The sequence below is a fragment of the Melopsittacus undulatus genome, chromosome 8 (assembly GCF_012275295.1).
Source record: "Melopsittacus undulatus isolate bMelUnd1 chromosome 8, bMelUnd1.mat.Z, whole genome shotgun sequence".
Taxonomy (NCBI): Eukaryota; Metazoa; Chordata; class Aves; order Psittaciformes; family Psittaculidae; genus Melopsittacus; species Melopsittacus undulatus.
Window position 1 is genome coordinate 25239764 of NC_047534.1, and position 24418 is coordinate 25264181.

Here is a 24418-nt window from a genome sequence, read left to right on the forward strand (position 1 = left end):
CTTTTTTTTCCTTATTTTTTTCTTCTTCCTTAATTCTTTCTGCCATATAGCCCACTTCATAGCTCCTGGATCCCTAAATGACTTCTCCAGGCATAAGAGCAGTAGCAACACTGCAGACGTTCAGTGGCAGCTTGTGCATAACTGCCAATATTTCAGTAGTGCCTCCAACTCAGCTGAAGCCAGAACTCAAAACTATAGTAGCCCACAGATGAAAACCCTGCCCATCTCAGCACCTCAACAGCCTTTATCACCGTTCTAGCCTACATATTTTCCTATTTACCCATCAGCATTTTTTGGCAAGGGGTATAAAGCCATTAGAAAGCTCAGTGTGAATGATTACAGATAGAGGAACTGCTTTACTTTAGAGTATTGTATTTTGGAATAAACTCTTTTTTCTAAAAATAATACTTCAAGTATTTTTAACCTCCTCAAGATTATACTTACCAAACTAAAATAAAAAGTTTTCATAGAGGTAAAAATAAGTGTTTTACATATCTATTCTGTCCCATGATTTGCAGATTTACTACTTCACTAGTCAAACATTAAAAAGCCTAAAACATATTTAGAGCTATTTTCTCCTTTCACAGACATGGGAAAGCTCTTCTATTTCATTCTGCTATTTAACAACACATTTATATTCTTTTAAATGCTAAACAGCATTAGCAATTTGGTCACTGCATATTGTGCACTAAGCTAGAGTATTTTAGTTCTGTTCTCATTTACAAAAACTGAAAGAATGAGTTTTGCACTGAACATCTGTATCCAATGAAAAATATATTAGGTGTCAGCTTTCAATTCACTGTATTTTATGGCTCCAAAAGGTGGCATTTCTTTGCTAGAACAGACACTCTGACATATTTAACAGTTGAAATGTATTGATTCAAATGAGAGTAATGTTCATAGCCTGAGGAAAAAAATGGTTCTATGTATTTGTATGGAAAAAACATTAAACTCCATTAAAAATGTATAACTCCCACTATAATTACAAGAAAGCCCTCACAATATTTTTATAGTATGGCAATAACATTAAGGATAATAAAAAAAACCAACACTGCAAGTATGCAAAACAAACAGGAATATGAAAGCTTTTCCAAACCTTACAAGCATTGCTCACCCTGTCTTTGATCGCAATCAACAGATGCCCCTTACAAAGACCAACTCTTACACCTGAGCACCTACCACTTTAAAACTGTGGGCATCTATTTGTAAGGGCACCCAGTCCTGGGGGTCCTAATGCAACCACACTGGGAAGGCTATGAAAGATTAATCAAAAAGAGCCCATGCCCAGGGATGGGAGCCCAAGAGGCTGAAGATGAAGCATTCCCTATGGGTCACCTCAGAGGAGAGCTTTAGGAGAAGGTAGAGGAAATCAAAAAATACAAGTACCAAAATCTAGTTACCTCCTCTGTTACTGCACTGAGTTACTGCACTGAGCTTTTCCATACTTAGTTTAATAACTATTTACTATTATTTTTATTGTACACTCTAGTGCTTACACAAAACTACTAGTTTCCACATAGAAACATTTCATTTAGGTGAATCTCTGAAACATATCAGTAGGATGAGCTTCTACAATACTGAGGAACGAGTGGAACAACACTTCCTGACCCTCTTAAACTGTGTGACATCTAAACCCAAAATAACAAAATACCATAAAAGTAAAGAAAACAAAGGCCCAAAGAGTTTATTCACATGCAAAACTGGTTCTTTTCTGACAAGGCTACTCTGTTTCCTACAATAGCTGACAGGAATAGTTCTGGTTGCATTGAGACTTTATCACTGTTTTGAAATGGGACATATAAACAATCCCACAGGCATGTTGATACCAAAGAAAATTGCAAAGCCACTCCACTAAAGGAATTGCATCAGTACCAGCAGAATCACTAGAAGTATCAGTATCATAAATGACTTTATATTCAGACATTTAAAACCTGCATTTCCCACTGACTTGAGCTGAACGTGCTGATGCTGAAAATAAAGGTACTGATATAGAATCCTCTCTGACAGCAAGATGAGCAAGAACACCAAGGTAAAGCAGGTTTTGGTTTCATTCAGAACCAAAGACAGACAGTTTTCTCGCAAAAGACCTCCCAATGTACATTCCCCAAACTTGGTATCTCCTTCCACACATCTCTGAATTCCAAGTCTGGTCTTCAGCTCAGTACCTCTTCTAACCTCCTCACCTCCCTGTTCCTTTTCTCTCCACCTGCTTAACTTTTGCACCCAAGAAACTTTTAAATGCCTCCTACAACACTGAACATTTACATGTCCAATTCCTCAGCATCCTGCATTCTCCAGCTCCTTACCCATGAACTTCTGAAGCCCAGAAATCTCTGGGTCCTCTGTCAGGAAGAGGCCTCAGCACTGAAAACTTGGAGCCCAGACATGTGCCAAATGCACATCTTGCAGGACTGTTCCATGGTGCTAAATGAAGCTGGATGGAATCAGCAACAATATAACGCACTGCAGCTGGTAACCACACTCTGGGAACAGAAAAATATCAGAGCCAAAGGGGAAAACAGAAACCATCCCTCTGTACCTGTCCTAAACAAGAGACTGGTGATGAGGCTCTATGCATAATAAAAACAAGGCTAAGAGATGATCATAATTTGCAAATCAGTTGGGTCAAAACATCTCCATAATTTTGTCAGTGCAAAGATCTCTCAATTGTGCCACCAGAGCTCTAAAGAGAGAAGTGAGACTAAGAGATACAATATCCATAGCTACAATCTTCCTCTCATGCATGCAAACCCTAACCTCTGCAATACTGACATGTCCCACTTTGAGAATGCCATCATGCACATTATTGAGTTAATCCATCTGACACATTGATTTCATCTGCCATGTCCTTTTTCTAGCCCCCATAACACAGGCAGCTAAAATCTATTTAGCAATGGAACTGAAATGACAAACTGACCTCTCAAACTCTTGAGTTCTCTGATGCAGTTCCAAGAATAATTAGCAAAATGCATACAAAAGTACTTGTGAATCCTCAAAAAGCCTACAACAACATTCATGCTACATTAGAATGAAATGCCTGAAGTCATACAAAGGTTTGGGTTGGAAAAGACCTTAAGATCATCAAGTTCCAACCCCCCCTTCGATAGGCAGGAAAGCCTCACACTAGACCATGTCACCCAAGGCTCTGTCCAACCCGGCCTTGAACACCACCAGGGATGGAGCATTCACAACTTCCTTGGGCAACTCATTCCAGGGCCTCACCAACCACACAGCAAAGAACTGCTTCCTTATAGGTAACGTGAACTTCCCCTGCTAAAGTTTTAACCCATTACCCCTTGTCCTATCACTACAGTCCCTGGTGAAGAGTCCCTCCCCAGCTTCCTTGTAGGCCCCCTTCAGATACTGGAAGCTGCTCTGAAGTCTTCTCATAGCTCCTCTTCTCCAATCTAAACAGCCCCAACTTTCTCAGCCTGTTTTCATACAGGAGGTGCTCCAGCCCTAGGGTTAAAAATTATCACAGGATTATTTTCCATCTGCACCATGTATCTCAGTCTTCTTATCTATCACTTATGTAAGGTCAACTTCTGGCTGTGCCTAATTTCCATCTGATATCAAAGCCCTTCATTCATGTTATAAAGTGCAATATCCCTCAAATGTAATTAAGCCAAGTTCGAATTCTGAGTTAATACATTTATATGAGTATTAATTGCTTAAATTCAGCTACACTTATTTTGAATGTGAGTTTTGATCTAACGGAATTATTAATTTGAACAATGTCTACACAGGAATTCAAATCAGTTTAACAAATCACTGTAATTTCAGCTCTTTAGAACAACCTCTGAGAGCAGAAGAGCCTGGTGTGAGAAGGTGGAAGGGATGCATTAAGCAAATGAACTGTGTATGTTGCTTAATTAAAAGAAAGTTGTGCCCATTTAGTTCTGCAGTGTAAAATTTGGTGGCCATATGAAAAATCAGATCTTTAATTATAGTTGGCATTTCAGAACCTCCTGCTTACTGCCACTTTCTTGCTAAAAAAGTGACTTCATTCCTAAACTTCTCACTACGAGAACTTTGTTACGAACTGCAGACAAGCTTCTATTTATTGGAAAGGGGCTCACTAAAAATGCACTGTTTAAAACATTTAAATGATATATTCAATCCTTAATGTAATGTGCTTCTGATTCAAAAAACAGTCTTTTGGATTGCTGTCTTGTAGTAATTGGAATGAAAAGTCAGGATTTCTGGATTTTGTTCTGGCATTGCTTAGACAATTTTACATTCAAACTTCATTAATTTAAATGGAGGTACCACACAAAGACATAACTTAAAACAAGTACCACTTTTGCAGTTGTGGATTCATAACTATTCCAGCTCCTAAATGGGTATCGCCTACCTGCAAAATACTGTGCTCTTGTGTTCTACTGAAAACTGTAGTCACTGACTACACCTCTCCAAACATAGGGATACATCCTCTCCTCCTAAAAAAGGGACATGCAGATGAAAGGTACTACATACACTGTTACTGTATGACATCGCTGAGATGGTTCAGCTACAATATTTGCCAAGACAACATACTATGTCTCATCCAGACTTCCAGAAAAACAAACAAACAAAAAAAAAACAAAAAACCCCAAACAAACAAAACCCAACCAACCAAAAACCACCACAAAACCTCATACACCAAATTTAAAAATGTGCACCCCAGATTTCCTTCAAAATAACATCTGCAGCAGCTTCATGTAAACATCATCTCCTTTGAAATATTTTCTCCTCTTTGTTTAATGAGAGGAAGTGCTGCTATGTTGCTACGTTTCCCTTAAGGTGTTGTGCAAGTCATGTATTCTTTGGTAGAATCCTTTGCAATTACAGAGATCACACAAAAGCCATTTCCCCCTCAACATTCTCGAAAAACAACATACTATTTCCTGGCTCATAGTTTCTAAATTCCACCTTCTTGAAGGAGTCGCATATCCTAAAGAAACGTCTGTCTCCTTCCTGCCAGTGACATGCTCTCATTTGCTCCACTTCATGTGCACCTGATATTTTTTCTTGGCTTTTGGTTTGCATCCTCCTTCATCAATAACATGTCCTGGCTTCACACACAGCTGCAACCAGTAAATGCCCAGGTCCCACCTGCAGCCACTGGGTCAGACCCCTCTACACACAAGCTTATATATGTATGCATTGCCTTGGACAGCAATAACCAGTCACTAGACTGTTTGGTTGACAAAGGACTATTTAATGGCTCCTTCTGTTACCACAGTCATTTCACCCATACTTTTTAGGATGCTTACCAATTGGACCACAAAATGGAAGACGTAGGTGGATGGCAATAATTAGCACCGCTCAGTGTTAATGCAGAAAAGACATGCAAAAGAGCATTTAAAGGGAAATTTGAGGAAAAATAAACTAAAATGAACAATAAAGGTCAATTAAGCTACTCACGGAAACACTGTAGAGGCAAATTACTTAATGGCTTTTCTGCCCTTGCTAACAGTCACACTATGCAGAGGTAGTTGACTAATCCTAACCTTTATTTCTGAAACACCAATAAGCCTGAAAGACTGAATTCCCAGCTAGCAGTGTATAGAGTTTTCTTACTCTCATTATCTGCATTCCATCCAACTGTATCTTACCCAGTAGGTTTGTGAGCCACAGGGCCAAATCCTCTTTCATCGGCAACAAGTTGGCCTCATGTCTACTTGCAAGCCACTGACTGTACTGATGCATATCAGAGAGGCCAGGCCCACGTGCCTTGGGGCTCAGAGCAGTGCACATCGCTTATCCACTTGCTGTACCTGTTTTATTATACAGTAAAAAGAGAAAAAGAACAAAATATGCCATTATACCAAAGTTTCATGGGTTCTGTTTTAAGAATTTTAGAAGATAACAACAGTAACTATGAGTCCAAGAAATCAGATGTCAGACAAACAGATGTGGACCTAACACATGCATACATCAAGGATGACTGAACTTTTGCTTTGTTATGGATCACACTACAGACGATTAAATCATACAGATAAATGACAACTTCAACTGTACTTGCCAAGCTACACGTGTTGCCAACACGTAACCACATATTCTGCAAGGCATGATTAAAATCAAATAAAAATAAACATTTTATACAAAGCTAGCAACTCACTGCAGTGCCTAATCCAATAGCCACTAAAAATGAATGGAAAGCTTCAGAGATTTTTGGATCAGGCCCAAGAAAAATACAGGAATAACTGAGTTACACTACTACAGCAAACTTAGTAGCAATTAACAAATGCCATTACCAAATGGAATCAGTCTATTCTACAACTTCAGAATAATATAAGACAAAAGCCACAGCAAATATATTTCATAGAATCATAGAATAGTTAGGATTGGAAAGGACCTCAAGATCATCCAGTTCCAACCCCCCTGCCATGGGCAGGGACATCTCACACTAAACCATATCACCCAAGGCTTCACCCAACCTGGCCTTGAACACTGCCAGGGATGAAGCATTCACAACCTCCCTGGACAACCCATTCCAGTACCTCACCACCCTCACAGGAAAGAATTTCTTCCTTATATCCAATCTAAACCTCTGCTGTTTAAGTTTCAACCCATTACCCCTTGTCCTGTCACTACAGTCCCTAATGAATAGTCCCTCACCAGCATCCCTGTAGGCCCCCTTCAGATACTGGAAGGCTGCTATGAGGTCTCCACGCAGCCTTCTCTTCTCCAGGCTGAACAGCCACAACTTTCTCAGCCTGCCTTCATACAGGAGGTGCTCCAGTCCCCTGATCATCCTCGTGGCCCTCCTCTGGACTTGTTCCAACAGTTCCATGTCCTTTTTATGTTGAGGACACCAGAACTGAACACAGTACTCCCAAGTGATGTCTCACAAGAGCAGAGTAGAGGGGCAGGATCACCTCCTTTGACCTGCTGGTCACGATCCTTTTGATGCAGCCCATTCTATTATTTCTTCAGAAAGCAGTACAACAGGCAGCGCTTGTCACCCATGGTTCTCACGCCTTTAACACAAATACTCTTCTGCTTCAGCCGGGACTTACCTGCAGCTCAAGTTTCAGTAAGACAGTATGTCATGTGTTAAATATTAGTTAAGTGTTGTGAGTCTTGCAGCAGCAAGAGACCTGAGGCCCACTGGACCTGTATCTTTGCTCCTGAAGGATTAATTCCTCCACCTGTGGCAGAAATGTGCTAAGTAAAGAAAGTTATTTCTTTCTGCAAAAAACCTCAGACCTGGACCCTGATGCTCGTAGTAATGAGCCTACATACTTTCTTGCCTGGCTGGCTGTAGCCTGCTGAAATCCATCTCACTAACCAGCACTCCCAAGGTCTTAGATAGGTGGCACTAGACAGGCGTGAACTGGGACAGACTTTATGGGAGGCCCATAAACAACAGTTCTTTGCCTATTATGAACTGACTGATCCACACCAGCTGTAGTTATATACATCGACTGGCTTCAGCTTACGATATTCTGCAAACACTTTTTCTGTCTGTCCTCTGCATATCTTCCAAGTCAGGTAAGAGGCATTTGTGGCTTGAAAAACAACAAAAATCAAACAATTTGTTACACTATTCCCTTGTGGCCTGAAAGAACAAGAATACTGAAAACAATTCCCTTACCAAAGAAAGAGGAAAATGTTTACTAAAAGTAAAAAGCAAGTGCTTTTCCATAAAACTGTGCTGTAACCAACATTTCCAAACATATGAAAGTCTATTTGGGATATTTTAATGCTTACATTAAAACACTCTGGCAGTTTTTAACCATACCCTGAGTAACTAAAGTCCTTGTTGGCAAACTCATCTGCCTAAGCTCTGAAATAAGAAATTTATGCATCAAAGTTCCTTTGAAAGCTAAGGAGTATAAGGCAGTCTAAAGTATGTAATTTAAGTAGAACTTCATTCTGAAAACTGACTTTGTAAAAATGTCAACTTAATTTATGATTTCATGGTTAATAAATACAAATCATACAATCATACCTGTTCACTTGCACATGGGGCAGGGGGAGGAGAAGGGGGTGGGGAGAGAAGGATTTGATTTGTGCAGAGCTAACAGTCATTCTCAAAATAGAGACCTTCAGACTAGATAATACTAATAGCTAAGGGATTACAATGCCAGGATGTCTAAGATTGCTGTAAGTCACTCCGAACCATGCACCTTAGTGCTTCAAAGCACTGCTTCATTTTGGATAGAAACAGAGGCAATATGGATAATTGGCATCACCTTGTCATCAAATGTTATATGGGAAAAAGCAAATATAAATATCTGTCATATAATTTCTTTCCAGAAAAAATAAACAAAAAACAAACAAACAAACCAACCAACCAACCCACAGCTACTATTTTTCTGTCTGATTTCTGGATTGTAGCAACTCTGTTGATATGGTGAGAGCCAAAACTGAAACTAGTTTATTCTCTTGAATCACTTCGGAAATGATACTGGCAATATGGAAAGGCAATAAAAAAAAATTACTTATTCCTGAATGTTCACTTCATGCACAAGACACAAGGTAAAAATACATCCTTTTTGGGCATCCATTTTTCAGTTTATTAATACCTATGTACCTAAACATTTAGGAAACAGAAACTTGCCATTTATTTCTTTTGACATACAAATGGGAAAAATACACCTGAGAAAAAAAAAAAAAAAAAAAAGGCAGCACCACTGTAATAAAGGAACCAGTTAGACACTGCACCACTTTACTGGAAATAATTTCACAGTTCATACATGCTTTGGGAAGGCAGCGGGGACGGACGGACGGGGGTGTGTGTGTGTGTGTTTTAGATTACATTACCCCTGGAGGTCTCGTCCCACCTAAGTTATTCTCTAATTTTGTATTTCAAAGATGCACACAGGAATATCCACCATGGGACCCTATGCAGAGTCTGCCCTGCTAAGAATACCACACATGGCACATATACCGAGCTAGGTTGTGTTAAGAGGAAAACTATGGAGACATCTTTTTCTTCCACCTCAGGAAAGGCCCACCTACCTTATCACTCTAAGACTACAAGTTCCATAGGGCACTTCAAATATGGAGCTAATTAATAACCAACAACATTATAATATGCCTGAGAGCCAGCCAGATTTGATACAGGACGCTGCTACTGGTGGGGCTGAAGTAATTCGAAGGTCTGAAAGTTGCATTTCTTTGAGACCAGAGCAAAGACAGGGAAGGCTGCTGGAACAGCTACATGGAGGCAGTTTGGGTTTCCCCATCAGGCTGTGAAAGAAGCACTGCAGTCTGTTTACGCTTCAGACTGATCTCTGTGGTGACACAGCACAGAGGATTCAGGGATCCGAGATGTTATTTCAGCTTGTCTCTAAAATACAAGCTGTCTTGAAATATATTTCATACTGGCCTACCTCTTGTTCCATAAAACTCAGCAACCAGGCTGTGTGAAAGTCTCAAGGAACTTCTGAGACTAATCAAAGGAAGAAAAGTGGAAGAACAAAGAGTTTGGATTTCAGTGGATGGATGGGTGCTTTAGTTTCATAGTAACTGTGGTAGTAGGAAGAGAGAAGATACAGAGACAAGAAGGATATTCTAATGCAGTTTTACTAGAACACAAGTTCTCAGAACAGGAAACTAGGAAAGATAAGGAAAGGCAAATAGGTGACAAAAATCTCTAGAAGCTGAAAAATTACTCCAGCATCTCTATACTGGGACTAGGCCCATGACACCTCAGGGCTGAAATACCTAAGCTTCATTAAAAACATTCATCTCCTTCATCAACTGTAATAGCCCATACATTAACTATTGAAACTTCCATCACGTACTAGCCAGGATCTGTGAAGAAGCTGAACTGGCTTAGGTGAAGGTGACAGAAGCTGGGTCCTGAGCAGCTTCAAGACCTCTTTGAAGATCCAGCCTGAAGTCAAGGCCAGGCTCTTGATTCTTTGCTCAAATACCATCAACTCCACTTCCTTAAAATGTCACAAAGTATTTATTTTCTGGTGAGCTGAAGAAAAGTTTAACAATTTCTCAGTGAGTAATTTGGTCATATTTTTAACTTGCCACAGAGGTAGACAGTGTTCAAGGACACATCACCACAGCTGAGGCAAACCTCTGGCTCCAACTATTTCATCCTTTCATTTTGGCAGGAATAAAGAATGAATTAAGTAGCCAAAAAATACTGGTTTACCTAATCTCACTACTTTCTAACAGCATCAAATCATCATATATACGGCTCTTTGAAACTAGCCAACACAAACACATCAAGTATTTCACAGAATGTTACACTCCTCTACAAACTGTTCAGGGTGACATGATATGCAGAACCATTTTCAAAACTTACCTCTGAATGCCTTGTTTCTGAAAAAGCAACTTCTTACCCCCCAGTATTCCAAATGCAGACAAGGAAAGGTCTTCAACTACTTCTCATTCTGTTTTGTCACAGGCCACATTTATGCAGCACAGCCCTTTTTCTTCCACCACTCTAAGTAAGAGGATGACATCTCAAATTCTTAGACCTCTTGTCTAACTGAAGAATTCAGTGTGGGATAGTTTACAGTACACCTAGTGACATGTAACAGACTCGACACACTGAAAGACTGTATTTGCTTCTGCTTGCTCCTACCAAACACTGAAGTTTTTATTTTGTTTTACAGTAATACATTTAGTTTTCTGTGTATTGTAGCTCACCGCTTCTATTTTACCAGCGGTGTAACTTACACTACCTGCTGATTGTTGTCAGTGATCATCGGGAGAAAGCAAAGAGCATCAAACAAGTAATCTTCTGTAATTCCACTGCCTTTTGTTGGGGCTAACTGATAGAACAAAAAGATTGAAGAATGATACACTCTGTCCTCAAAACACACAGGAGGAAAGGACTAACCCAGAAAGCAAAACTGGCTGCACAGTTAGACACTCACAGTTGCAGATCCATGGATTCAATCCCATTTCCTATTCCAACCACCTTTCTTACCAAGTATGATCAGGAGGAATAAAAACATATATAGAAAAGTGTGCATGTATGCATGAATACACATACATAGAAAACACACATGTTCCACCCTTTGAATTAACCATACAAAACACTGAGTTTTTACTCCAAATTAACCATTCAGTTCCAGGATATGGACATAGTGGTTTTCACTGAGTAGCTGCTGGCCCTGCAGTGCTCTCTGCATTACACAAGTTTCATTGTCACTGCAGCCTGATTCCTCATTACAACATGAGTGTTATTTCCCAACCAAAAGGAGGCTTGAGAGCTCCTTTTAATTTGCTACTAGATATAATCCTTCCAGGTCAAGGATGAAGAAGTCTTGCTCAGTCACTTGTTCTTGATGACTTGGTTTAAGAATTAGCATAGAAATTCAGTATCTAGTCCAACAATTGTTTTTCTTCGTATTTGTATTTAGTTAGAAAAGATTGGAACAATGTTAAAAGTATCTATAGAGGGGAAATAAATAAATTATAAAGCACATATAGAACTCTGTATAGAGAGTCCTACACAACATACTCTTTGCACCATATACCAGCTTGACTGTGACACTGTGTGACAAACATTTGCTCTGATCCACTCAGGTACTGCCTCTTACTAGGTTAGCTAATCCAGTGGCTCTGTCCACTTCGCAGCCAAAACAGAGTCCTCCAGGACTGAAGATTTGCATGTGTGCCAATTCAGCAGCCTACTTGCTCCAGAAAGCTGGAACAACTGGCAAGAAGATGGCATATCTCTGTCTTGGATACCAAGTTCAAAGATTGTTTCATAAAAACCCCATGGAAGATGATGGCTCTAAGCTTCTGAAATTAGGCCCTTTGTAATACCACTGAGGCAGTGCATTAGATACCAGCTGCAGACGAAACAAACCATGATGCACACAACTGTGTATATGTCACACAGTTTACTCAGTGGTAGAGAGAGCAGACGGTGACTTAGGCAAGAGCAGCAAGAGCTTTTCTCTGAAGGAACTGGAACTTGAGCACTAGACTGTACATTGGCTTTGACAGAGGGGTATCAGCTATAACTGCAGACAATCTCCTGCTGTCTTAGAGAGAAGGTAATGCTATTGGAAAGAAGCCATACTGGAAAGAGAGGAGAGAGAGGATCAAAAGCCAGAACAGAGCTCATGAGTATCTGGCAAGGGTCTCTGCTGGATCTCCCTGCTAGTTCTAATCACCTCAAGCAGATGGAAAAGAACAGAACTTTTGAAACTTTACTGGAGTTTAAGTGCACTGTGTGAAGCATTCATTCACTGGAAGTGCAAGCTGGGTGCAAAAGAGGCTTAAATAAAAGACCCAACATTCATAAACACATTAAATTGCAGCAACAAAATGCACATTTGTGCAAGCAGAACTGAGGCTGATCACAGTCTGGTACCCATACTTGCAATCACCACTTTCACATCAGTAAGTGCTAGTCTGACACACGTAGCTGTGTCAAAAACTGATTTCAGCTTTCCTGTATCAGTATTAGCATGTTTTTCAGATTAGAAAAGACTAGAGATTGCTCTTGTTTTTCCACCCTTCACCCATATACATATGCATACACAAATACATATACAGAAAAGGGAAAAAAAAAAAAAGATATATGAATGGCTTCCTTAGAGAGCCACAGGGGTAACTAACAGCTTCTGCAATTGATATTTTTAACATCAGGAAACTGTTCCCTATGGTGAGATCTTCTAGACAGTGAAATCATTTCCCCAGGTGAAACCAGGAAAGCTCCCCTCCTTGAAATCCTTAACATGGACTAAAGAAGGGGGGGGGAAGATGCCAACATAAACAAACCAAAAAACAAAAACAAAAAAAAAAATTAGAGACCTCTCATTCACTGGTAGATGCTACTCAATTATCACCTTCAATTTCCAGTTTACTGCAGAACAGTAATCATTTGTTTTTCATTTTTACATATGTAAACCCAAACACAAACTTTCAAATGAGTTTGCTACTACATGGAATAGCTCCTCCTCAAAAAGCTATTACAGAGCCTTCCTTTCCATAGGTCATTCTTACCTTCATCACCCTAAATACAGGCATCTGTAACTTAGTTTTCTCACTGTTATAAAGCAGCAGATAAAACATCAGCTCACAAATGCAGCAAGCATATTTTTCTAAGGAAATTCAATTTTTCTAGTTATTTTATTATCCTTATAAACTACACCACAACCAATTCAGGCCAAGGTTTCTGGATCTTTCCCAGCTTGACTCGGAGCACACTGTATATGCTGGGAGCAGGGGGAGGGGCACTGGAAGGGAACCACCATCTGAAACTCATTAATCAATTAGAATTTTTAAGGGATTACATCAAAACGCGATCTATACTGATAAAGTAAACTTTCATCACAAGAAGCCTTTGTCCTTTACATTATGAATATACGTGTTACAAATGTGTGCAGTACTTCAAGTGGAGGATGGAGAACCTGGCACAAGAGCTCAGTGATACTTTAGACCTGTAAGGCCCTTAGTCTGAGGCCAGAACAAACTGGAGTTAACCACACTTAAAAATCTGAGCTAATGATTGGAAGCCTAGACATTTGCAGGACTATGCCTAGAAGAAATAATCCTGTTGCCTTGATAACATCTCCTCTACCAAAAGAAAAGCAAAAAGTCCTTCTCACTGAAACCAAAACAAAGCTTTAAGAATGTTCAATATTAATTTGTTCATAAAATCACAACTTTTGGAAGCTGAGCCTGATTCCTACTACAGCCCAAAAAATTTCATGTTGACTTCTCCTTTGCCTGGCTTTTACTGTATGTTTTTCTGCTTGGATAAGCAAAATAGCCATTAAAAACGAGTACAAAAAGAAATTTCAACTTCTACCATGTCCTGGCTAGAAAAGGAAATATATATTTAAAATTATGTATCACATCATACAAGGAACACAAGCATGTCTCTTGCTGCAAGTACATTATGCAGGCAGTAGTACAAGCGGACTCCAAATCAACAGCTTTGCTTTTAATCATGAAGTTCTGCTCCTAAATCCTGTCCTGAAATTAGTGTGAAGCTTAACTGAGAGGTGTAAAGTGGAGCTGAAGAAGTACTCTGGATAGCAAGTGTGCCAATTTAAATAAGACTGTGGGTAAAATAAACAGAATGACCAAATAAGTTAGTAGTTAGTAAGTGCAAGAAGCTGAGGGTAGTGCTGCCTCTTCCTCACCTCACCACCTCCGTCTATGGTTTGGTTGTGGTTCCAACTAGGGCACCACGCTATAATGCCGATCAGATGGCCTACAGTAACATATGATGTTAACTGAGGAATGTCAGCTAATTTCCTATTAAATCATAATCCACATCGCAAAACCATCATAAAGCCATGACACTTGGCACCACATCTACTACACAGTGAAAAAACCATTCATAATTTAATGCAGATGGAAACCAAAGAATACTTTTTGTTGACCATTTTTAATTTCCAAGTAACTTCAGAAGTGTGCTGGAACTGCACTGGGGAACCTGCAGTGCATCCTTCCTGGTGCCCTAGGCAACCTTCTCCCCTAGGAGCTCACAAAACCAGTGGGCTCCACTGACACCCACCATTGCAGGAAGACAGACAAGGATAAGCAAGGCAGCAAGCTTCACTTCTTACATGAAAGCACTATTAAGTAAGAAGAGTCCTCTCACAGTCAAACTCTACCCTCTTGAGATTTAAATCTAAAACCTGAAGAAGAAAGCAACAACCTGAAAGGGCGGATTTCGGTCTGAGAGAGGGTCTCCTCCCGCCTGCCTTTCGGACCCAGCAACCCATGGGTATGCGGGATAAGCCTGAAATTGAGGAGAGGGATGCACAGAGCAAGTAGGACCCCCCGCGAAAGCTGGTCTGGAAACGCGCACACCGCCTCGCAGGAGGACCCCCCCTCCACCTCGCCCCGAAAGTCCGGCAGCCGCCCCCCGTCTCACCCACCGCGGAGCCCTGCTCTGCGAGGCGCCAGGACGCGTCCGTCCTCCTCGGGGCCCCTCTGCTGTAAGGCTAAACTAGTAATGGCTTTGCCATCAGTGCTGGAGGCGCTGCTCCCAGATCTGCCCCCTCGGGGGGCAGGACCAAGCAACATACGCAGCGGGATGGTCCCCGGGAACCAACCGATCGCAGGGCTCCACCATGAAACCCCGCAGCCTGAAGAAAGCCGTACAGATACCCGCAACGCGGTGCCCGCCGCTCCCTGGAGAAGTGAAAGGGGTGGGGGAAAGACACAAAAGCACCGACTCGACAGCGCAGAACCACCAGACACTCACCTTCCCGCTCCGCTGCCTTGCCCCTTTCTCTTTAACCCTACCGAAAGCCCTCAATTTAAAGGAGCCCAAGCTGCGAGCCCCGCGGGGGCGGGCAGTGCTCAGCTCGGGTCTCGCTCCCGGGGTCCACTCACCAGCCCACAGCCGCCGCGGTACCCCGGAGCGGAGCAGACGGGCAGCAACCGCGCTGCCGCTCCGCATGCTTCTGTCCACTCCGAGCGGGGCTCGCCTGGGGAAACCCTGGGCTTTTTAGTGTTGGGTTTTTTTTCCTTTTCCCTGTTTTTTCCCCCGGCTGTCCCATATTTCAGCAGCCACCGAGCCCCAACGGAAGTGCAGTGCTTACTTTTTTTTTTTTTTTTTACTTTTCAGAGGGCCGGCAGAGGCAGTTTGTACTGATTCACCCTTGAAATCCTGAGATATTGTGTTACAGCCCTTGGCAGCAAATTGGTGCTTGGGTTCGTTTCTATTATTATTAGTGCTCCCTTTCTAAGACTCCTGACTGTAGAAGGAGGAAAAAAGAATAGTAAAAGGAGAAAGGAAAAATTAAAAATTCTCATCCAAGATAAAGTTTTCTTTTTCTTTGATTAGTGTGGGAATTTTTTTAACACTTAACAGCACATCTTTGTCACGTTGCCCACCCCCCCACCCCCCCCAAGCTAAAAGAACTGGGAACTCTGCTTTATCACATCTATCTCCAAAACAATTTAATATCACATTGTAGTGTACTTAAGCAGAGAAGTTCTTCCCTGTGAGAGTGGCGAGGCCCTGGCACATGTTGCCCGGCAATATTCTAGGCCAGGTTGGACAGGGCTTGGAGCAACCTGGTCTAGTGGAAGGCGCCCCTGCTGGTATGTTTTGTTGCTGCCCGTGGCAGGGGGTTGGAAATTAGTTTTAAGGTCCTTTCAATTATCTTTCCTGTTCTATGACCTAAAAATGTATGCTGCTCAGAAATTAAGCATTCTGATATTGCTTTTTCAGGAGGGTGATGGGTAGTTTTACTCCTTCTTGTTTGTACATTTGTATTTCATTTGCCAAGTTGACTCTTCAACCATTTTTGTTTCAGCCATTTCATTCTCACCTTATGTCCTTTCTGTGACATCTCAGCATTTTGTTAAACGCCAGAGATAACCTTCTCCAACTGTTGTTTATTCACTTATTCCCTGCACAGAGAAGCCCCTTTCATGAATTCAATAGTGGGAAACAGATGTTCAGACTTCTGCTTCTCCTAATGCATGCATGTAGATTGTCTGGTTGAGTTTACTAATGGTATCATGTTAGCACTTTCCAGAAGAGTGCTCCAGTCAAACAGCACACTGATTTTTTTATCTTTCACAGAATATATCCACTTAATTAAGGTGTTCTAGCCAAAGCACATTATATGTCATTACACTAAAAGAATTGTTTTAACCTGATTGTTGAAGAGCACATCAAGCTGACCCTTAGTTTTTATTTACATTAATTTCTTTTGTGCTCTGATCTGCTGGGAAAACTTGATTTGCACAATTAATGCTGGGCTATTTCTCAGTAATTGCACTGTAAGCAAATTCCTGTTCTCTGAGTAGCAGATGTTCATTTCTAGCCAATCAGAATACACACATCTTTCTTTCTTTATTGTATTCCATACTCTTATTATACTGTTCTGATGGACTATTAACTACTGTGATGAGTGCTACTTCAATGAGAGCACTTTATCAGCATGCCAAGGTATTTAACTAGGATGAGCTCTAGCCATGTACTATGTGAGTAACAGCACAGAATTAAATGAACTCCTAGTTTTGTTCTTGTTAGCAAAATTCAGATGCCCTGAGCATGGTATTCTTTGGCTCATCCAATTTCTTGGACAGTAAAAAAGAAAAAAAAAAAAAGGAGAACAAAAGCCCTCAAATATCTTAAAAATGCACTGTGATGAATCAGATGCTGAGCTGATGAGCAGATTCCTATGTACACTTCATTATCTTACACAGGTTTTAGCTGATCTTGAGAAAGATGTTTTTGTTTTTGTTTTTTTTTAAATAATGAATAGCAATTTAAGTCGAGTTCATATGTCACCTCAGTATAAGAAGAAGCTTGAGATGAGAAGACCAATTCTGTTAAGGTGTCCCCTAGACCTAAAAGTCTTGCCCCTTTATAAAGAACTTAGAAAACATTCCCCTAAGCACTAATTATATTTCCATTAAAAGCTTCTCAAAGGTTATGTGTCCTCTTCAAGTTACAAGTTCCCTGCTTTAGGAGAAATTCCACACAGGGAGTTAAGCTGAGGTGTTTTGAGCTATCATGTAAAAAAATCCTAGATGTGCATTTGCATATGTACTGGTGGGAAGCTTGTCAGCCCACACCTGGAACGCTGTGTTCAGTTTTGGTCCCCTGCTAAGCTAAAAAGACATGGACAGGCTGGGGAGGATCCAGAGAAGAGCCACAAAATGATCCAAGGACTAGGAAGCCACATGAGGAAAAGCTGAGAGAACTGCTTTTGTTCAGCCTAGAGCAAAGAAGGCTCATGGGAGACCTTGTAACCATGTTTAATTTTTACAGGGAGTGACATGGAACAAACAAGGGGTGATGGGCACAAGTTACTCCTGGGGAGATTCCGGTTGGACACAAGAGGAAAATTTTTCACAATCAGAACAATCAGCTATGGAAAAATAGCTCTTGGGAAGCAGTGGATTCTCCAGCACTGGACCCTTTTAAGATTCAGCTGGATATCATGCTGGGACATCTTCTTAAGACCATGATTTTGCCAAGAAAGGTAGGACCAGAGGATCCTTGAGGCCCCTTCCAACTTCATATTCTATGACACTAGTATTAATAGTCTTTGCTTCAATTTCTCTTCCCATTAAATTACCCCCTTTGTTACTGGACTTTGTATGAGCATATTTAGTTGAATTTCTGTTTATATTTAACCCAGTTCTGTACCTGATGTCACCCATAATGAAACTCCCTTTAACAGTAATGAAGTCAGGTGAGGCTTTTTTATAAGAACTAGAGTATTAGCAGTTATTCCAAATCTGAGAGTGCTGAATATAACTACAGATACAGTTTCCAATCTCTTCTTACAGTCCTAGGGACTCATCTCAAAGTCTTCATAACTTCATCATATCTGTATTGCAACTTTCCCACACTAGTCTATACTTCTCAGCAACATGATCATAATATTATACTGAATGGGGGGAAAAGTGTTTCAATAAGCTAGCTAGTGATCAGATACATCTAAATGAAAATGCTAAGCTAACCCAGCAGCAAATATGTGGCATATAGAGGTATTTCTGTACAGAGGGACCTATGTGAGTCAAATGTCTTCCTTCCCTACTAGCTATCTAGTGAAATACAACAATTCCATAGAGCTTAGACACTGGAACAACTTCTGTAGTCCAATTTAGGATCCTGTATCCATGTGGAAATTCCATAAAGCAGCAGAATCTTTGGCCATCTCAAGTTCAGCTCTACTTTTCTCACCTTGTTCTTTCCATGAAGTATAAAAAAGGCAAAAAAAATAATTGTAACCTATTTGAAGTAATGCACATTCACAAAACATGCAATTTGTAATAAACTTGCCTCTATAACAACAGAAATTGCATGTTTTGTCAATGTGCGTTACTTCAAGTAGGTTGTAAAGGGAGAGACGCACACTGGTCCTTATAAGCAGAAAGCAGGCGCTCACTTAGGTTTCTGAGTTTGATGTTCTTTCCATATCAACTTCACATAGTTCTCCTTGCCCTTGTCCCTGTGTTTCCAACATGGCTTTTCAGCATTTATCCCCCACCCCTACACTTTATGCATCAACATTTCAAATGATTTTTCCTCAGAAGCTATTGTTGAGATACTACGTCTATTGCTGTTCTTTTCCAGGTTTTTTTCTCTGCAATGCTCAGTTCAAAGAGTCAGTCTTACACCTTAGGGAATGCTTTCAGTCCAACATTCCTTTTCATTCTTCTATTAAAATGGCATCATTGAAACATTCCTAATGGAAAGAACACCATTCCCTCTGCACTGTATTATATTGCCAAATGAAACAGGGTGAATGCCAGCTAATTTAATAAGTTATTTCTGTCTCTTGGGGGTTGGGAGATTCAGTTCTTTTTCCCAGCCCTGCAAAGTCATCTGTTGTATGAGTTTTATCAAATCACTATTTCATTTTTCCCACCTGTAAAATAGGCATATTCATAAAAACCCTCTTGTAAAGTAGTCTGACGTTAATGAACAGTGAGAACTGTATAAAGATGGGCTCAACTTACTAATTCAGTTTATAGAAGAGTCCTGCACACATTTCCCTTCTCTTTCCTTCTTCCTTATCCCACAAATCACGTATCTAGTAATATGTTATTAGAGAAGGGAAGTACAGTACAGTGATTTGGGAAGCATCTTGGCTGTAGTTATCACTTGCTGTCATAACCAAACAAGAAATCTATGTGTGATCTTGGGAAAGTTACTTAATCTTTTGGATACGTCAGATTTCCAATCTACAAGATGATTATTAAGTATATCCCATGAGGGTTGTAAGGTAGGGGACACCTTTTCAGCATTTTGATGTCACAGACTGAGGGTTCAACACAGATGGTAACCATTGCTTTTTTAATATATTACCTCTTTTGCAAGCATTCTTGCTGTGAAGAAGTTGCTCAATTCCAGTAATCCTTGTGACATTATTTTTCATGTAAGGGCATGTTGCTGAATGGCAGTTTCCTTCAGAAGAATCTCCAGTTCACAGCATTACAATATCAAATGTGATAGAGATATTTCTAATTGGTGCCCAAAACCAAGTGCTTATATTTTTAGTATGTTTCTTTCAGACAAAAAAATACTTTTCAAATTCTGTACATTTTTCATTATTATTTTGCCCACATATTATTTCAGCACCTGCAAGCACAGATCATCCTTACCTAGCTGATCTTTCTTTCCACTGGGAATAATTATTTATCCTTGCCATTAACCATACCAATGTCAAAATAAGGACGTGGTTTTGTTCAATAGGTTCAAAATTCAACTTGTTCAGAATAAAAGCTAAGTATCATTGCCAAGTGTACACTTTTGGTTTTCCTCTGGGGAGGAGCCTGACATACCTCTGTTTATGCTACAGCCTATGCCTTGGGCATGTTTTCCTAATTGGGGCTGGCCGAAACTGTTCTGCTTTCCTGCTGCCTGTCATAGGCTGAATTACAAACAACAGGGAGACTGGTTACCAGCTCTCTTCATTAATGACACATGTTGCTGAAACACGTTGAGAGAATTTGAGCAAGATCAAATTTCAGACCAGCCCTTAAACCAGATGCCCCAAAACCAATAATGAGAAATCTAGAGATAGTTTGTTTTTTCTGTTGGTTTTTTTTTTCTGATTTGGGGTTTTTTGGGTTTTGGTTGGTTGGTTGGTTGGTTTTTGTGTTTTGGGGTTTTGTTGTTTTTTTTTTTTTGGGGGGGGGGGGGCAGAAGTTAACCTTGCAAACATTATACCCATGCTTGCAAAGAAATCCAGGGTCAGAATTTCAGTATTAAATATCATTTAGTGTGATCTTAATTAATACATTGGTTTTTCTTCAACTGTCACAAGCCCAAAGAGCCCACAGAATAATAAAAAAATCAAGAAATAATGCAACAAATGTGGAAAAAAGAAAACCCACTTGTGCAAAATATCATGGGCCTGGTAAATGAGAATAAAGAACAAAGTAGGCCAAAGAGATCAGTTATATAAAGGATATGATAGCAGGAGATACTCAGTTGCTGGTAATTCCAGATGGAATTCACTACTAAATACTGTACTGTGTATCTGTGGCCCTCAGGCTTCATTCAACAAAAACCAAGATGGGAAAGACAGTAATTTGAAACTCTTCAGCCTTAGTATATGCAAGTACTAGGGTCTAAATCCATCCAAAGGATCTCTCTGTTTCCATCCCAGTAGGTATGCATGTGATGTTTTGATCTGTAGGAAAAAAAAAATTACACAAACATATGCAGTGATCTACCAAGACATAATTGGTGATACACATCATCTACTGTAACATTCACTAAGGCTTACTGGATAAGTATTCTAACATTTAAAGGGTAACTTTAATTTTCATTATTCTAATAATAAAACCAAGATTATTAACCTAGTAATAAATATGGTAGCCTAAGTAGAACAGATGATCATATTTTTTAGTGACAAACTGAGTTCACTGGCTGCTTCTTCACGAAATGCTATAAAAGGCAGAGACTGGGAGAAAAGCTGATAAAGCCAGGAGATTTTCACTGCTGTGGAAGTGGAGCAGACACAAAGAATGCCAGGCCCACAGTGTGTAAATTGGGAGGGCTGGGGCTGGGGGGTGATGGTGGAGAGAGTCTGGAATATCTCTCCCTGAAAAGACACTAAAAAATAAAATCTAACAAAGACTCACAGTTTTGCAGAGTTCAACAAAACTATCCCCAGGGATTTGGAACAATTCCATGGATTTCACAGAACATGGCAGTAATTTCTATACAGACCAGTTACAACTGACTGGGTATGTTCAGAGAGCTGTTAAGAACTGGGACACTGAATCACTCTGGGAACAAATATAATGGGAAATCCATGACCAGGTCTGATGGATTCAACTTCATGTTTATGTCCATTAATATTATAACTAGAGGAACAGTTGGAACAGGACTTAAGTCACTGTTTGTAATATCCTAACTAAAACAGCATGTAAGGAAATAATGAAATAACATCCATATTGTTATTTTTGACCAATATCTTTGCCAGTACTTCCCAACAAACTAGCTAATTCAAATTACCTGAGATAGTGATGCATTAGCCATAGTAGCAAGTTAGGCAGAATGCATCTATTTGCAGGACAAATTACCTAGACCCAGTGTGCTGTGTATAACTTGAACCTTACATGTTTAGTATTAAGCCTAAATACACATGTTGAAATCATTCCCATCTGAAAAGTTTTCAAAAACTGTAAAAGAAAAGGACTTGGAAACCAGGAAGAACAAAATGCTATTAGAAACAGTTATATAGCCAGAGAAGCAAACAACAAAATAATGTAATGTAAGCAAAAGGAAAAACGAATAGTTTCCATCTGGCTATCAACCCATGCTCAGCCTACTGTCTGAGGAACCACTGCATCCTACCAGGCAGCCTCTACGTTTCCAATTCTTTGTCTTCTGCAGTTCTTCCCAAACCAGCAAGGGAAAGGGTGATTTTGAGCCAAACCATGTATCTCCATCTTGTCAACAGGACAGGGACTGACAAGGCCCTGCCTTCTTTTCCAAGTCCTTTCAATAGATCGTCAGGGAAGAAGAGTTCAAACCAGTGCATATCTATTCAAACTAACGAGAGAAGGTTCCAAAGATTTAACTGGAAAGCTGGAAAGTGCCTTACTTGAAGTCAAACCTCCCAAACAAATTCTCTGCTTAAAGGTTTGTTGATGTAGAAGCAACCCTCCTTCCTCAATATTACTACAGAATTAAAATACTTTTTGAAAAATCTTTTGAACAAATGTTTCACTTTTTAAATCTTTAAAATATTTTAATTGAAAATTTTCATTTAAAGGTTAAGTCAAAAAAATATTAACCAAAACATAGTGGTTTTACATGAACTAACATTTTGATTTCTTCCCAAGTTGCTTCATTTGATAACTTAATTCAGTATAAGATTCCAGCTCCTCATTCCAAGTGAAATCACTGTTTGCTACCTTTAGTAGCAAAGATAAAGAAAATAGAAGCCAATTTAATTTTGAGATTAAAAGGATGACTCAGATTACCCCTACCTAAATGCTCTGGAGTATTCTCTTGCATCAGTTACTTCTATACTATAGTTCTTAACATCTGTCCACTAGGTTTGCAGTATTCAGGTGAGTTTCACCCCAATTCTAAACTGTTAAACATGTCAGCTTCAATCATGAATACTGCCAGATGCACAGAACACTTGTTCTAGGTGAATGAGGAGCTCTAACTTGGACACAAGCATCTCCGGTAATACACAAGTTTTCAAGAGCTCTTAAGACTCTCAAGCATCTGGTTCCCATTGATTTGCTATTGTGGCAAGGTGCCTGACTCCCTTAGGTGGTTTGGAATAGTCAATCATAGGCAAGCTTCGTCTGGAAAGACAAAGTTTCTAAGAACTATTAGATCCAACTCTTCCTACAAAAAACAAGGGAGCCAATCCTTAAGAATCTTAAATTATCAGTTAACAGAACTTCACACTGTTTCTGGTGTTGATGAGCATGACAAAAACGGACACAAGAAAAATTTCATTGTTCATGAGTGCTATTTTCTTCATGCAGAGTATAAAATTCCAATACATTCATTAGAAAGTAATTAGTGCTTGATGCAGTTAAAAATTTAATTCTCTCAAACTAAGAGAAGCTATTGTAATATCAAGAAATATGAAGACACTCATAGTAGTGGTTTCAGCTAAGAACGATTGGTTTGCTGTTTTCATTAGAACAAATCGAATTAACAAGATTTTGATTATTTTCAGGTTTACTACTGGGTGATTGATACAAATTCCTTAATAAAAAAGGGATCTTTAATAAAGACCTCTCTTTTAGGCCTATTCTCGATAATTCTAGGAATTCATCTTCACCTATCACCTTCATCCCATCCACAGCTATGAACTACACAGCAATTTTTTTCTGCTGGCTTTTTGGTTTATGCAAATATCCTTTGTGCTAGAATCTTTGCCACTTTTTTAAAAAAAAAAAAACTCATTCTTTTCTGCAGATACAATTCATTAACATAGCGCTGCTAATTTCTTGTCTTCGAGAAAGCTAATGGCAATGTCTCTGGGTCAGCTATGAACAACAATGTTCCCACACATGTAATACCTGTATGGTGATACTTTTTGGATCTACACAAAGGCTCCGACCTCTGCCATTGCACAAATGCTTAAGTGCAGCTCAGCATTGGACCACAAACCAAGTCAGAAAACCAAAATAACATGGAATTAATCTGAAATATCCAAATCCTAACTGCTGTGGAAATGTGCAACACCAGATCAAAGTGGTTTCGTTTCTGGACCCTTTTACTAATTAAATACCTGTATTTTTTAGTAAAATGTGGGAAAAATTAAAGAACACCATTAAGTTAAAAAATCTGGAACTAGGAAAAAAAAAATAAGCCTGTGTTTATTTAGTCTGCCTGCTCTGCAGAATACATCAATATTAGGACAATATAACAGTTAGGGGAGTAATTTCTGAGATATGAAGAGCTTACCATCAGAAAGGTTCTGACAAAACCTGGCAGGAGCATTTCCCAGAGACAGGCACACAATCAAGTGGCCCGCAATAGAAACTGAAATCGTTTTACTCTGCTACTAATCCTATAAGC

General features: G+C 39.8%; 1 protein-coding gene across 1 annotated transcript in view; it reads right to left on the bottom strand.

Annotated features, from left to right (window-relative positions):
* The window catches only part of GAS2 (growth arrest specific 2), a 92467-nt gene extending 77206 nt beyond the window's left edge, over window positions 1-15261 (bottom strand). The window contains exons 1-2 of the mRNA XM_005150574.3: window positions 15140-15261; window positions 5598-5759 (exon numbers count right to left, since the gene is read on the bottom strand). Coding sequence (XP_005150631.1) covers window positions 5598-5739 — 142 coding nt within the window. The 5' untranslated portion in view covers window positions 5740-5759; window positions 15140-15261. The remainder of the gene's footprint in view (window positions 1-5597; window positions 5760-15139) is intronic.
* Between the last annotated feature and the right edge of the window lie 9157 nt (window positions 15262-24418).